This window comes from Zootoca vivipara, chromosome 8, assembly GCF_963506605.1.
Source record: "Zootoca vivipara chromosome 8, rZooViv1.1, whole genome shotgun sequence".
Lineage (NCBI taxonomy): Eukaryota > Metazoa > Chordata > Lepidosauria > Squamata > Lacertidae > Zootoca > Zootoca vivipara.
In genome coordinates, this window is record NC_083283.1 from 45,666,861 (window position 1) to 45,682,793 (window position 15,933).

At 40.9% G+C, this 15,933-nt stretch overlaps 2 protein-coding genes across 4 annotated transcripts in view; both read right to left on the reverse strand.

Moving 5' to 3' along the window:
- Window positions 1-4,020, reverse strand: part of LOC132592550 (uncharacterized) — a 254,823-nt gene extending 250,803 nt beyond the window's left edge. The window contains exon 1 of the mRNA XM_060277892.1: window positions 3,780-4,020. The gene's annotated coding sequence lies outside the window, so the exon portion shown is untranslated. The remainder of the gene's footprint in view (window positions 1-3,779) is intronic.
- Window positions 1-10,896, reverse strand: part of COLEC12 (collectin subfamily member 12) — a 75,690-nt gene extending 64,794 nt beyond the window's left edge. For 2 of the 3 annotated variants that reach the window (XR_004693236.2, XM_035125924.2), the window contains exon 1: window positions 10,327-10,895. Coding sequence is in view for 2 of the 3 variants with exons in the window: in XM_035125924.2 (XP_034981815.2) it covers window positions 10,327-10,333 (7 nt within the window). In the remaining variant the exon portion in view is untranslated. Of the gene's footprint in view, window positions 1-10,326 lie in introns of all 3 variants that reach the window. The other variant, XM_060277890.1, reaches the window with a different exon arrangement.
- Window positions 10,897-15,933: the final 5,037 nt, after the last annotated feature.

The window sequence follows — 15,933 nt, forward strand, 5'->3', positions numbered from 1 at the left end:
ATGCTCTCCATGTACTCTGCTTCAGGTTCCTTGTTGGCTTGTAGGCAGAAGTGTAATTTCTAGTCAGGTATGTATTACATTTTGTATTTTCTTGAGAACAATAGAAATTATTGAACTGCTTTGGACTTTACCAGATAAAGAAAGAAACAATTCCATTACCTATTACTGATGTGACACTGTCTTTTCCTCACCCTTTTTCTTCCATTCCAAAGACCACTAGCACATGTCTTTAATGCAGAAGAAACATATCTGGCATTCATTATAACTTTAGCATTTGTGTTGACACATGGCACAAGACAGTTATTAACATGGAAAGTGCAGTTGTTCAGGGCATACAGCTGTATTGGCTTCAGCTCTATTATTAATCAACACTAATTTCAATGACTAGACACAAAGAATGTGTGCCGTAAGTGAAATTCTTAATGGTGCTTTTACTACAGTAGATCTGCAAGGCAAAGTAGAGCTTGGCATGTAGGGCCTGGAAAGAGTTAAATAGCCAGCAATGCTTGTTTCTGAAAATCCACACCTCCACCCCCCAAACACTAGATGGTTTGTTTAAGCCAATTAATTACTCATGGTTTGCCCAACAGAGTTGCCAGGAAGTTATTTAGCTACCCTGGACCATTGCATTAATTATTTTTGCAACCTTATAAGAGTGACTTCTTTTATAAAGCATCATTTTTCTCTGCTTGGCAGTAAGACTCTGTAATGATTCATGCTAAATCTTTTGCTTATGATGTGCACTTGTGGTGTTTTTAAGACAAATATAGAAACAGAGCCATAAATGTATGTCAGCATGTGTTTTTGCTTTCAAAACATAAATACATGGTTGTGTGCTACCTGAAAATGGCCTAGGCAACTCATGATCTATGCATAGCCGCCATGACCTTCTTATTTATCCCAAAGATGTTTCTAAGAAACTTGGGAAGTTCAGCACTAATCATTTGTGAATGAAAAAGAACCTGTGCCTCACACCAGTACTTGCATAAGTTGTGCCTAAATCTGTATCAGTCTTCCCTAACCTGGTATCTTCCAGACGTTTTGGACAATAACCCTCTTTCCAAACTTAATTGCCAGAGGGGAGGGGCAATATTTGTGAAAAGGGTTAACCCCCTCTTTCTCCAAACCGTTAAGTCTATGAAGATCCCCCACTGCTTGGAAACAGCTTTTCCTTGAAGTTATTAGGCGGCTTTTAAAAAGTCTAGTAGTCAAGCAAAGGAAATTTTGTTTTTAATCATCCTAATTGGTGCATGAGTTGTTGATGTAAGGACACCACAAACTGGCGGTGGGGCTCCAGGTGAGACATTCCCTTTCTTAGATGAAACTGCTAGCCAAGGCCATATAGGCTAGATTCCCAGACATGGAAGTCAGGTACACCTTCTTTTATGAAGCACTGGAACCCTGGTGCTGGAATTTAGCCCTGGACCAGGCACCCCCAAACTTTGGCCCTCCAGATGTTTTGGACTACAATTCCCATCATCCCTGACCACTGGTCCTCGTCTTAGCTAGGGATCATGGGAGTTGTAGGCCAAAACATCTGGAGGGCCGCAGTTTGGGGATGCCTGCCCTGGACCTTTGGTTTATTAATCCTTGGCATGAATTCTTTGGCATAGAACAGATCACAAAGGAAACTCCAGAGAATTGTCCACACTCGGCAAATGCCGCTTGAGTATGACATTTGTTCAGTACCCCAGTGACCAGAGGGGTGTAATGATTAGACTAGGAAACTCTGGATTCTAATCTCCATTCAGACATGCGGCTTATAGAGTGACTATGGGGCATTCCTGTTCTTTCAATCTAACCTACCTCACCTCACAGGCAGTGACATACCAAATAGGCAGAGTAGGCACCAGCCTATGGGCTCAGGCCTTTTAGGGGCCCCACAACAATGTATCAGAATAATATTGATTTGATCTTGAAATAAAATTACAAAAACATATTAGGAGATGGGAGCCTAAGATTGCGACTGCCTTGGGGGTCTTCACAGGGTTTAATCTGGCACTGGTCACAGGATTGTTGTGATGTTAAAATGTGAGTTTGGAGAAAGAGAGAACCATGTAGACATGCAAGACATCTAATAAATACAAATACACATTGAGTTTACAGAACTGTTTAAAAACCCCATGAAATGATTGCTCAAACTCAGCCATGAAGTGAGTTAACTATAGGCATGTGACACATTTACGTAACTACTGAATGACTATAAGCAGCTCTCACACCTCTGGGAGAAATAAAAGATTTCCAAGCAGGCTGGCTGTAACCCTAGGACCCCTTATGTTACAAATTAAGGGCAGTACTCAGCATTAGGGATCCTCCAAGGTTTCATTCAGTCCACATTTTAAAGAAACTGACCTGATTCACACTTTCCAGACTAATATATGAGTTGGAACAAATTTATCATTTACCAAAATTCCTATAAAACATATATTTGGGGTTTAAATGTATACAACCATGTATACAACCCATTTATAACACATATAAAGATGAATCTTTCAGAGGAAATGAATGGTTTTTTTAAAAAAAATGAAGATGGATGTGTAATTGGCATGGAGCAGATAGCCATTTAAGAAGGCAGCAACTTCCACTCCCATCTTCCTCCATCATAATTAGTGCTGTTTCCCTTCCACCGCAATTCAGTTTCTACCAAATACCATTTATTCATCTCAATGTCTGCTATTTAATGTCATTTTACATGATTTATGTAAGTTTTGAATTTAACATAATTAATGACATAATTAATTCCACTCAATTCAATCAATGCAAAGGAAGCATAATTTAAATGGGGATGACAACCCATCATCAATTATGTGATATTTGCAGACTGGAAAACAAACAAACAAACAAACAACAACAACAAACGATTGGTTTTCACTGGATTTATTTCTGTTCCAGCCATGGGCCAAATAAGCGATCACCAGTAATTTCCTCTTCTGTTTCCATTTTTGTCAGAAGGAACAGACTTATGAATGAACAATTGAAAGACTGACACAAACAGGAAATATAATGATCTGCCTATCTTTCCTTGGCATATATATAGTTGGCATCCTACTTGGTGAAGCCTGAGATCCTGAAGCATGACCCAGCATGGGACTTCCAAATTCCTTAATCCAGGGTTAACAACTCTCATAGCATATCTGAGTGGTAGTATTAGGTACCTTTCATATTTTTTTATGAACTACCAGTCATCAAAATTTAACAAGAGTACAACAAGAGTATAACAAATATAATTATTTATTTGGGGATGGGGACACAGCCAATTACATTATGGCTCAACACTTTATGGATGTGGGCATTAAGAAAGGATGTGTTGACGAAGGTTGGTAGGCTTATTTCCACTTTAAATACACACTCACACATTTGCAAGTACTGCAGCACCACACAAATCTGTAAAATGGTGTGATTTGTGCTTCGGTGTTATATTTTTAAACAGTACATTTGTCATGGGCCATGTGTGACCAAGAAAATCTGAGGCTGAAGCCAAACTTTTCTTACCCATATAGCTTTTCAACTTTCTCTGGCAGTCTGTCAGGCCCATGGGTTCCTTGAATCTCAGTATGATTTCAGTGGGGCTGTTACAGCCGTACTGAAGTTTTATTAATGTCATTCTTGGCACACGTGAGAGGGAGCTGCTGCACATGTTGTGTTAAATACAAATAATATTCCAAACATGTTTTGGTGAAGAGTATTCAGAATGTGAGAATCATTAAGCACAAATGTGACCATTAATTATCTAACTGCAACCACCACTCACTGCTATATTGGGATTTCACCACATGTACCCTGTTTCTCATATTTTAAGACATACCCATAAAATAAGCCATAGCAGGATTTTTAAGCATTCAAGGAATATAAGCCATACCCCGAAAATAAGACATAGTGATAGGCGTAGCAGCAATGCCGGCCACGGCAGGAGGAGGAGGAAAAAAATAAGACATCCCTTGAAAATAAGCCATAGTGTGTTTTTTTGAGGAAAAAATAAATATAAGACATGTCTTATAATATGAGAAACACGGTATACAAGAGTGAGTTTGAAACTAAGCATGACACTTTTACAGTAAAAAATGATTTTGAAACAAAACTCACTTCTCTACCAAATCTCAGCAAGTTCCTATTTTGGTTACTAATGCAGAATTTGAATTGGCTAGGCCAAGTTTCTGTTAACATTTGAACAGCTAACAGGGAGACACTAAAAACCTAGATTTACAGAATATTACTGATAAGAGACTGCACTTGATACTTAATGCTATAATAATGACTTTTTAAAAACATGCAGTAAATCTATCTTGGGTGTTTACTAGATGTGTTTGCAGTGCATAGGGGAAAGTATTTTTGTGTTCTGATCCCTCAGTCCTAAAAAAAACACAGATTCCAATCTCTGCCTGTTTTAATTTCAGCCAGTTCCATTTATTTATTTACTCAAAAGATCAATATCCTGCCCTTCTAATGCATTCACATAGCCATTCCATATTGCTTGCTTCACTTTAAAGAGCTGGATATTTTTGCACACAGATTCCACTTCTTCTTGAACTGCATCCTGGCTTTTACCATGTTGAGTTTTCATAAACATTTTGTCCTTTTCATGCACCCATGTTTTGAAAACTCAAAACAATTTAATGCAGAAAAGTTGAAGTATCCTGAACATTTACAGGTAGGTAGCCGTGTTGGTCTGAGTCGAAGCAAAGACCAATATTTTGGTATGAGCTTTCGTGTGCATGCGTCTTTAAGGTGCTACTGAAGGAATTTTTTTACTGAACATTTAGATAGCTTGATGCAAGAATTTTGAAACATCGAGCTGCAGTTACTGATAAATTAAGCACAAGATAAACTCAGCTCATACAACAGAGTTTTTCTGGTGCTTCCTCCCCACTGAAACCCACTGTGCCTTAGTCCAAAGAGCTACAACAGAATTCAGAACGCTTGCCTTATGCACATGCAAGTGCCTTTCTGCTCAAACAGACAGAGGTGGATTTAGGGCAGCATGACTGGTTCTGCTGCATTGGGCACTAAGCCTAGAGGGCACTGTACAACTAGAGGGCATCACAACTATGATGGTTGTACTGAACTAAGCAGAACGGAGGTGGGGGGGGGGGCGTGTGCCAAATTTTGGCCTTGCACAGGGCACCGCTGAAATTTGAAAGACCAAAGTCCGCCCCTCACACAAGGCACCTCCTAAGCCATTTTATTCATCCTATCTGTGTCACTTTTGTTGCTATTGATTTGAGAATTGGTATATACTGTACAGTATTGTTAGAATTCTCAGAGCAGTGTGAACTCCAGAATACTTGGATTATGTTTCCTTGGAATGAGGTCATTAGTAGCAATTTTTTAATATTTTGTTTCATTTGCACATGTATACAGGTTGAACATAAGGGAAGGTGCGATATAACAATATATATTGAAGTTGTCTACTTCCCAACAGTTTTCTAGGGGGCATAGCCACTACCATCCAAATGTTGTTAGCTTCCAGAGTGAAATAACCACCCTGGAGATTCTGAAGGAAGGGTTAGGCAGCTACTTGTTGGATACGCTTAGGTGCAATATATGCTGCCTTGCTTCAGGGTTGCAGAGCCAATCAGTACCAAAGCGTCTAGTCTAGTTTAATTGTAGCAATCCATGTGTGCTCTAATGAGCATTCAGAGATGTTGCGACAACAGGTGGGGATTCTTCCCATTCATTTCATGAGGAAGATTCACATACACAAAGAGATATACAATGCAGGGTCATCCCTTATGAATGAAAATATGAGATGTTACAATGAGCCCACACCAATGATGGGCTTCAGTGGGTAAATCCATTCCCATTACTCACATCTATATTCTCTTTTCCAATCCTCCCGCCAAGAAACATGAACACTTGTTTTGTTGCTATCTTGTTTCATGATCCCATACTAGCATGTTTAAGATTGTGTTATTGACTACAGTATACTATTATATTACCTGCTAAAATGTTCCATTTGTAAGTCATTGGGGTAGGTACAATGCAATTCAGGTTTCTGGATAAGTTCCATAATAATTCTTGATCTCTAACAGATAAGAATTTGCAAATTTGCAGTACAGTGGTGTCTCGCTAGACGAATTTAATTTGTTCCACGGGTCAATTCTTCTAACGAAAAATTCCTCTAGCGAATCCCATAGGAATGCATTTATTTATTTATTTATTTTGCCCATAGGAACGCATTAATTGAATTTCAATGCATTCCTATGGGAAACCGCGATTCGCTAGACGAATTTTTCGTAAAACAAATTCGTCTAGCGAGGCAACCTCTGCTTGAAAAATCATTTCGTTAAGTGAAAATTTCATCTTACAGGGCATTCGTTAAGCAAGGCACCACTGTATTATGAATTGTAATCAAAGCATGGATAAGCCATGTCCTTAATGCAAGGCAGAATTGTAACAAATACAGTGGAACCTCGGTTTATGAACACCTCAGTTTATGAATTTTCGGTTTATGAACGCTGCAGACCCATCTGGAACAGATTAATTCACTTTGCATTACTTTCAATGGGAAAGTTCGCTTCAGTTTATGAACGCTTCAGTTTATGAACAAACTTCCGGAACCAATTACACCCATGCTTCGGGTTAAGTACGCTTCAGGTTGAGTACTCTGCGGACCCGTCTGGAACGGATTAATCCACTCTCCATTACTTTCAATGGGAAAGTTTGCTTCAGTTTATGAATGCTTCAGTTTAAGTACTCCGAGGACCGTCTGGAACAGATTAATCCACTTTCCATTACTTTCAATGGGAAAGTTCGCTTCAGTTTATGAACGCTTCAGTTTATGAACAGACTTCTGGAACCAATTGTGTTCATAAACCGAGGTACCACTGTACTTAGTAATTCAAGGAGAATGATTTTTCACTCATAAGAGAGAGATAATCTTCTGACCTTTTCCTTCTTTAAATTCAGCCTTACAGAAAGTTCGAATTTGGCAAGGAAATTGAGCTGCCTGTGTAGGAGGCATGCTATGTAATCCAAAACTAGAATACTTTTAATGGTGACTAGAGGGAGACTGGATCTTCTCGTCCAACTACGTGATGGTCTTTTTCAGTTCTTATTTTAAAAGTTAATGTGGCAGATCTCTACAGAACAGAGAACTTCCAGGCGCTGCCCTCGAAAAATGGATCTGAAACTGGAAATGGTACAGAATGTGGCAGCTAGAACACTTCTGGATGCTAAGCACTCAGGTCATATTACTTTCGCTACATACTGTATATTAAAGACTGCCTTCTTCCTTACAGACCCTAACAGTTGTGAAGATCAGCAGAGGGATCCCTCTTGGCAGTTCTACCTCACAAAAGTTTGGGCTGTTGGTGGTCTGAGGGTGGGTATTCTCCGTGGCAGCCCCTAAGTTGTGGAATTCCCAGAGGTGAGTCTGACTTCTTCACCATGCAGCTTCTGGTGAATGCTGACTATGTACTTCTTTACCCAAACACCTGAGAAATGTGTTTTCAGGGCCACCCTATTCCTGCACGTACTGAATTTTTAATTTTATTCAATTTACAGTCGTATAAACTGCCTTATGAGAGCAGTGCAGCCTGAAAGGTACATCTTCAAATAAATGTGCTGTATCTGATTAGTCCACTCACAGAAATGAGTGGATTCAAGTTAGATCACATCCAAAACATATATTTGAAGCATGTTTAACACACATTCTAAGCACATGGCTTCCCCCAAAGAATCATGAGAACTGTAGTTACTTAAAGGTGTTGGGAATTATAGCTTGGTGAAACTAGAACTCCCATGATTCTTTGGGGGAAGCCATGTGCTTTAAATGTCACATCTAATTTAAATCTATTGAGTATGACTTGGTTGGATACAGCCCAATATAAATAAAACAAAAGTTATATGCATTTCATAAATAATGTTTCACTTGTTCTAACTAACCCAACTTGTGGATATGGCCCAACCATCCTGTATTGTAACCTATCTAGTGTTTCACCTGTTAATCCAAATTATTTTGGCACACAATGTGAAAATTGCTTACAGTTGTCAGTCATGACTAAGTTAAATGCTATTGCTTTTGATAGATCTACTTTAAGAATGACGAAGATTGGATCCAACCCAATGTATTTTTGTGCAAATCACTCGTGATGTAATTATTTGGATAATCTTCAGCTCTCTAGGGATGTTGGATGTTTACTGCACCAGCAGGTCAACTCTGCTGTTACTCATGAATAGAACACGTGATTATTCTAAACATAAAAGCTCAGAAGTTTTTATGAAGGAGGAGATTTAAACAAAAAAAATGTGGAAAAATCAAATATGTGTGTTAAAGATGCAACAGGAGAGAGGGAAGGTGCTTTGGCACTGCTTATGATTTTCATAACTCTTGCATTACCAGTTCATTTGCCATTTTCATTGAAGGATGTTTCTCATTAACTCTGTAATTTAAAGATTTCATTTTACTGGCCTTCTTATGAGTTTCTGGAAAAACACTCCACAAAGTGATTGTGCAATTTCTTACAGAAAGAGAGTCATTATGACCCACCAAGAAGACTGAGAACATGCAACCCTCCTACATGAATAGAATCTCCATTAAAAGCATCAATATTTCAAATACATTTCCCACTTTTTCCAGATGAAAAATCTCACTAGAATTGCTATCCAATGCACATTTTCTTCGAAGTAGGTAATATTGAATTCAGTGGAGCTTACTTCCTGGCAAACATGCATAAACTTGGGCTATAGGTGTCACAGCAAGAAGGCAGAAATCATGCATATGAGGCCATTAAACCAATATTTGTCCTAAGATAGCTGTGGCTACCTCAAATCTCCATCATGTGGTAGCTTATCATATATGCAGCATGTCACGTGGACACAGTACCAGTCAAGGGAAAGAGATATTTTGTATACAATGCAGTTAACACACTAAAATCCCCATGTGACCTAAATTATACCCAAATGCGTGAATCAATGAAAAACTTCTGTTGGGACCAGTGCACTTTATAACATTTAGAATATATAATGATGAGGTTACAGTCCCTACGATGGACTTAATTCCTCGCACTGGATGACATCAACATCATAAGGTATTGTGCAAAAGTACATTGCTTCTCAGTTGTTATTGCCACTACATCCATTCTAGTAGTGCCATGTGTTATCAGAAATAACACGGGTGGCTTTACAGACCATCTGAATTGCTAACCATCTCCAATGTTCTGTACTTTACTCCCCACAAGATGATATTCAAAAGTTGTTTTCACATGTGTGTGGGCTCAGTGAAATAAAATACTTTCTCCCATAGACTGCCTCTCTGGCAAGCTAAGTCAACGATCTCAGTATTCTTATTGGCCTCTGGAAAGAACTATCACAACATTTACTGCCCTCTTGGCATCTAGAATTAAACAGCACAAGCTAAGCAACAGGCTGATACTCAGCCACAGATTCCTTATTTATATTTCTGTTGCCTACTTAGATTTATTTATGTGGCTAAAGAAAAACTATGCTTCACAACTACTGTAGTTTCTAACATTCCCAAACATCATTCTTTGATGCCTTATTCTCTGGAGTGTGACGTCCTAAACTTATTCAGAGGTGCTCACTTTTCATTTTCATTGTCGAGTGCATTCTTATACACATCTACTCAGAAGTAAGTGCTACTGAGAGACCAGTTGGATATGTTTCCAGGTACATGGGTAGATGACTGCAGCATAAATGATTTAAGTGACACTTAGTGGTCACAAGCTATAGAACAATCTATGCATGCATGCCAAAGTGTGATTTGTAAGTGAAGGCGAGTCTTTAAACTTCAGATTTTCAGCACATGCAACCTACAAACTAAATATTTTCCAGTCTTGAAAGGGGAGGGGGGGAATGCCAAGTATATTTCACAAGCCAGTTAAGCCTCTGCTAGAACCTAATCATTGCCAGATGTCTAGAAGCAATACTAAGAACATCACGAAATGCTGGCAACCCCCCACTGCGCTCTCTGAAAAACTGCAGGGGGAGGGGAAAGGGGGGGAATGAAAAAAAGATAGGTGGTCAAGAAAAATGTGCTGGGGAAAGCAGAAATTGTTGTGTGGGTGAGTTCTCTTCATTCTCCTGGTCAGATTTTTCCAATCCAAAAAATCCAAAAGGGGGACCCGTAAACAACTTGCAAGAAGCTGAGCTCAGACTTTTCTCGAGGAACAAATGGCAGCTTTCATCATTAATGGACTAGAGCACGGACCTGAGGCAGCTCCAGTTTTACACACGCACACGCTTGCAAAAATACTTGCTCCTACAACAAGCACCACATGTTCATTGCTGACAGACTCTCCTGCTCCCACAGCCCAGCTCCTTCCCCAACACTCTCTGAAAGAGCCATATGCCTTGTTTCCTGCTTACCTTTCATGTTGGCAGGCAGGGCAGCCACATAGGAAACTTTCAGACGCTGGAGAAGTTTGCTCCTTGTTGCACAGAACTCCTTTATGAGACTCTCATGCCGGGCAGCCCCCTGGAGCTTCTGGTCAGCGGATGGATGGAGCTCTGGACTAGCTGCTTGCAGCACCAGCCTTTCCTCCTCTTGCCTCTCAGCTGCCTCAAAGAATACTGTAGTAAAGTTTGCAACTCTCCCCAACGGCCTGAACTCACACGACCAGCCTCTGCCCCTCCTCTCCAATCTCTGCTAGCTTTGGGAAACGACAGAAAGCTGCTGGCTCCACAGTTCTCCCCAGCAGCTCTCCCCCCACCTTCACTCCAGTTTTCCCCGCCTATTTCACGAGTTGGGCTGTAAATTGAGGCAAGGGAAGAGTCTGCAATAATAAACCCTCAGGCGAAGGTTGAATGAGGAGGAGAGAAGCTCTGAAGGAGGGTTGTTCCCTCACACTGTGAACCGCAGCCTCCCCTGACTTCCAGGCTGTCCTGCAAAATCCCTGAGCTCTTCCACAGCGGGCTCCGAGGGAGGCCTGCTGATGGGAGGCGAAAAGTGGTGGTTTGGCGCAGGGCGGAGGTGTAAACTTTCTTGGCCCAACCGCTCCGAGAGGATGGACTTAAAAGCGAGGGGAAAGCCCAGCCACTTTCAGCTCTTCGCTGCTGATATAGGCTCGTTCCTTCCGTCCCATTGGAGTGGGGAGTACCGTCCGTATCGGTTCTTGTGAATTAAAAATAAGTAAATGGAGGAATCATCGAGGCACATGTATCCTGAAGGTTGAAGAATCACCACAGAAGTAGCTAATGTCGCTTCAGCTTCGATTGGGTCTTCATTCGAAAATACAGCACTAATGGCTTTTTTAAAAAAAAAATATGTTGAAGTGCCCCCCGTTTATAAAACGATGTGAAATTCATATTTTAGGTTCAATTTTAAATGCCAGTTTAAAATAAGAACAAAGGCACCAGACCATCAACCACATGGGATAAGTTAAGCTTCCTGCCAGTAAACATGCTCTGCAGTTTCACACACATTCAGTGTAAGTTTAAAGCACAGGGCTTCCTCCAAAGAATCCCGGGGGGGGGCATAGTTTACCCCTCATAGAACTACAGTTCCCAGGATTATTTGGGAGAAGCCATGAGGTGATCCAGTAGACGCCAAATATATGGAACATTTGACAAAGTCTCTCACAAAAGATTATTGAATATGTTTTCTAATCGTGGAATAAAAGGGGTAGCCTATGTGCTGCCCTCCAGATGCTACTGGACTATGATTCCCATAATCTGTGACTACTGGTCCCACTGGCTGCAGCAGATGGGAGCTGTAGTCCAACAACATTTGTGCCTTCACCATGTTGGCTACCCCTAGGATCAGAGGTCAAAGTGGGGCAGTCATCCCCATCCCCTGGCCATGACTCTAGCTCCACACTCTTAGTCTGAGTAATTTCAGCATAGGCTGTGTTGCCTCTTTCTTTGTAGAGGAGATCTAGGATTGCATGGTGCAGTCTCCCTGGGACAGTGCCATTTTAGGTTGCAAGCAATGTTGCCAAATCGACAGCCCAGAAACCCTGTTTCTCCTCCAAGAGCTGAGTTGGAGTTGGCTGCTGATACTAAAAAGCAGCTGAAGTAGAGATGACTGTGCATCCTTATCAGAAGAGATGCAAGGCTGCAAGTCAACAGAGGAGATAGATGTTTAAATACTGTTTTCAATGTGTATGCTGCTGCTTTCTTCTCCTTTGATTTGGGGTTGCTGACTGTGTCATTTTTAACAGAGATTCCTTGGTCATTTTGTGTGCTTACAGTGTGTGTGTGTGTATTCATAAACAAAGGAAACAAAAACAACAAATACCAACAAGCTCCCCACAAAAATGGCAAAACAAAAGATAAGGAAAGAGAGGGGGCGGCATCAGCCTAATATATGTATACAATTCTATTCCATGGGTAAATAATCAGAAGTAATTATATTGCATTTTAATTCACGCATTCCAAATTTCTGGGGATGCCACAGGCAGGTGCACTCATTATAGTTTTTACTGGGCATTGCACAATGCACACAAAAAAGCTCACTTCAAAACACATTAGATATGGCAGGGCACTAGGGGGTGTCATAGAAACAACACCATAATAAACGTTGGAGAACCTTTGATATTCTGGCATCTGAGAAGGGGACTCCCACCCTCATTACAATGTGTCAGAACTGGTGTCAAAAGAATAATATTGGTTAAGAATAATTATATATATTACTAAGGATCGTGAGAGCAGAGATCTAAAATATCTCCAGATGAAGTATTTGTTGACAATATTTGCAATTGTCGAGATGTGATTTTTAGGAAATTGAGAACAGTAATGCAGGCCTTGCTGAACTGTGCATTTCTTTATTATTATTTATTGAATTTATATACCGCCATATATTTATTGAATTTATATACCGCCATATACCTGGAGGTCTAACAGCAGTTCACAGAATAAACTATGTCTACTTAAAAGAAAAATGGACATGGACATTATTTTTTATTAAGCTTGTTTACATTCTTAAGCATATTGATTCATTTATGTTGTCAGTCTACATTCCAGAAAGAATGACTTAAAGGTGAATAAGTTTTTTTGCTTTTTAAAAAAAGGTTTACACAGTGTTAACAGGCCGATCCACGACCCAGTTTTGACAGAATGTTTGGACGTAAGATGATTTACAGTTTGCTCCTATGTAAACTTGCACAGGATATGGCTGTATGTCATCTTCATCCCAGTTACCTAAGCAATAAATAGAACTGGGAAACCTGATAATGTGCAGCCGGATCCTATATTTGTTTAGGCAGAAGGAAGCCCCACTGAATCCTATGGGACTTACTCTTAAGTTAGTGTCAGAACTTAGTCCTTCCCAGAAATTGATCCTGAGGTCTCCTCAAATGAACAAGGGGAGCAGGACCCTCCAGCATATCTCCACACTGCCAATGTCCCTGACCCTCCCCCCCGGTCCTTGAACAGCTGTTGTTAAGCAAGTTCCTGTATGTGGGAGGAATGGTCCCCATCTGCACAGATAACCAGTTTGAAGGGAGACTGTGCTACAGTCTCAGACTGTTTGTAGTGCATGTTAGTTCCATCATTTGAACAAGCAGATATCATTACAGCAGCTGACACAATATCTGTGTGATGGACTTATGCATGCCAGATATGCTGATTCGGTTCCGCGTTACCCAGAAACGCCTCAGTCTGGGAGTTCTTTAACTAAACCTGCATACATGCTTTACCTTCAAAGCACATTTGAAGGGTCAAACAATTCTGGGCAGTGTAGTTTACCCCTCACAGAGTTACAAATCCCAGAAATCCTTAAGAAACTACAGTACCCAGAACTCTTTGAGGCAAAGAATACAGTAGGCTTCAATTGTGGTTTAAAAGCTATAGTGTGTACACTGCCTAAATCACACTGACGTCCCCTTAGAAGTGGTTGACTAGAAAGCCAGCAACAAGCCTAAAAAATGCAGAATCAAATAAATACAAGATATGAAGAACATTCCTTAAGAAGTGATGCTGTGTACAAAAGCTGGATGTTTTTTTAGCCAATGAAACACTTATATCTGAAAGGCATTATAGTTCCTTTTATCTGCTATGGAATGTGGCCTCAATCAACAGCTGTGTTTGGACCTTATATTATGTATAAACTTGCCAAGATGGTAAGAGCACTGCAAGAAAAGTAGATTTCTTACTCAAGTATCCTATTTTGATATTTGAGGATTCCAGTTGTAGTCATTAAGATTTACCATCCAGAAAGCAAGCATAACTAAGCCTAGAGAAAATAAGTGTTAAAACACACTACTCCCTCCTAATTTGAAACTAGAGAGCATACAAAGGCTTTGTAAACTGTTTAAGCATGATGCTGATCATACAGTATTTTGTTCAGTGCCTCTGTAATTCATGTAAATGACTGTTTATGAACGTATTGAGCCTTTGATGTTTTGCTTTCCTGGCTAGGATAACTGCTTTAGTAAGTGTTTCTAGTCTTCTTTGACCTTGATTGTTTTGGAGTAGTGGTGAGAGGGTGGGAGCTGAGCAGGCTGCAGAAAGAACAGACATACCAGAAGAAGGTTGCATACACACCATATATTTAAAACACACACACCAATAATCCTGGGAACTGTAGTTTGCCCTTTACAGCACAATTCCCCTTTAAAACTACAGTACACCCTTTAAAAAACTACAGTTTCCAGTATTCTTAGTGGACAGGGGGGATGTGTTCATATGCAGCCAAATAAGAAGAAGGAGAAAGAAGAAAGGAAGAATCTCTAATATATTGCCCAATCTATATTACAGTAGCAACTCTGCCTCCCTTGTTTTCTCTTAGGCTGTATTGGAACTATTTTCTTTTCTGCTCTGCACATTTTGGATATGTGTTGCTTACACCAGAGATTTTCAACCTTTTTGGGTCCTTCTTTGACCAACTACATTCTTTCTGTGGCACCCCTGTGGGGCTCAGGAAGCCCACATATGTCACCCCTTGCCTGCAGAGCCAGCAACCCTTCACCCCTTATCAAACACCCTCCCTTGGGGAGTGTTCCTCAGTTTCCTCTCTTCTTGGGAGTCGTCTGGGCAGCTGTAGCTGCCACCCCTGGTCTCTGAGCTGCCCCCATCCTGCCCCCAAGAGAGGTGCCTCCTCACATTGCCCCACCGGGGCCTGAGAAGTATCCCTGGCCAGCCCCAGAGACACCATTCACCTGAGGAGCTTTTAGCCAAGGCTGTTGCAACAAACAGGTGTGCAAGCCTTTGAGAGGCAGAGACGCAAGAGGGCATCAGAAGAGGGAGGGAGGGAGGGAGGGAGGAAAAGAAAGTGTTGCCTGCAGCACACTGGACTGTCATTTAAGGCACTCAGGGTGCCACGGCACACTGGTTGAAAACCACTGGCTTACACCATTTGCCATGCATCACCTCTCATTCCCAATATCCCAATTGCTCGCCTGTTAATTCCTGGATGGATTTTGCTAGAGGGTGAGGTGGGAAGACATGGAGATGTGCATGTTAAAAGACAGAGCAAATGAAGAAACAAGCATGCAGATCCACACACACACACACACACACACACACACACACACACACACACACAATGTAAAAATGGGGGGAGGGGAGAGATGGTGGCACACAATAAAATGCCCATCATCACAATGGTCATAGTCAAGTTTTCAGAATGCCCCACACATTTGTGTAGTAAGTATAGCAGGCTCCTCTTCTGACTGTTAGCATTGAAGGGTGGTGGTAGCATTGCACCAGTAGTGATTTCCAGATGTTTACAGTGCAGATTACATAGATCAGATGTACATTACAGATGCCTCAAATTTGCCCTGGCACATGGGAAGCAACTATCCCAGATACTGTCATAGATTCCATTCATTGTGCCAGTAAGGGAAATTGGGGCCCCTGTCTGGTGCGTTACTATTTCCATTTCTGACAGTGACGCCCCCTCCCCAATCCCTTGATGGAATTCAGTAACCCAGATCTCTGGGAGACACCATTTCAGCTCTGCTACACAGCCTCCTTGCTTTGCCTGCTGCTATTCCATAGCCTAGTATGCAAAGAATAAGACTGCTACATGTGGGC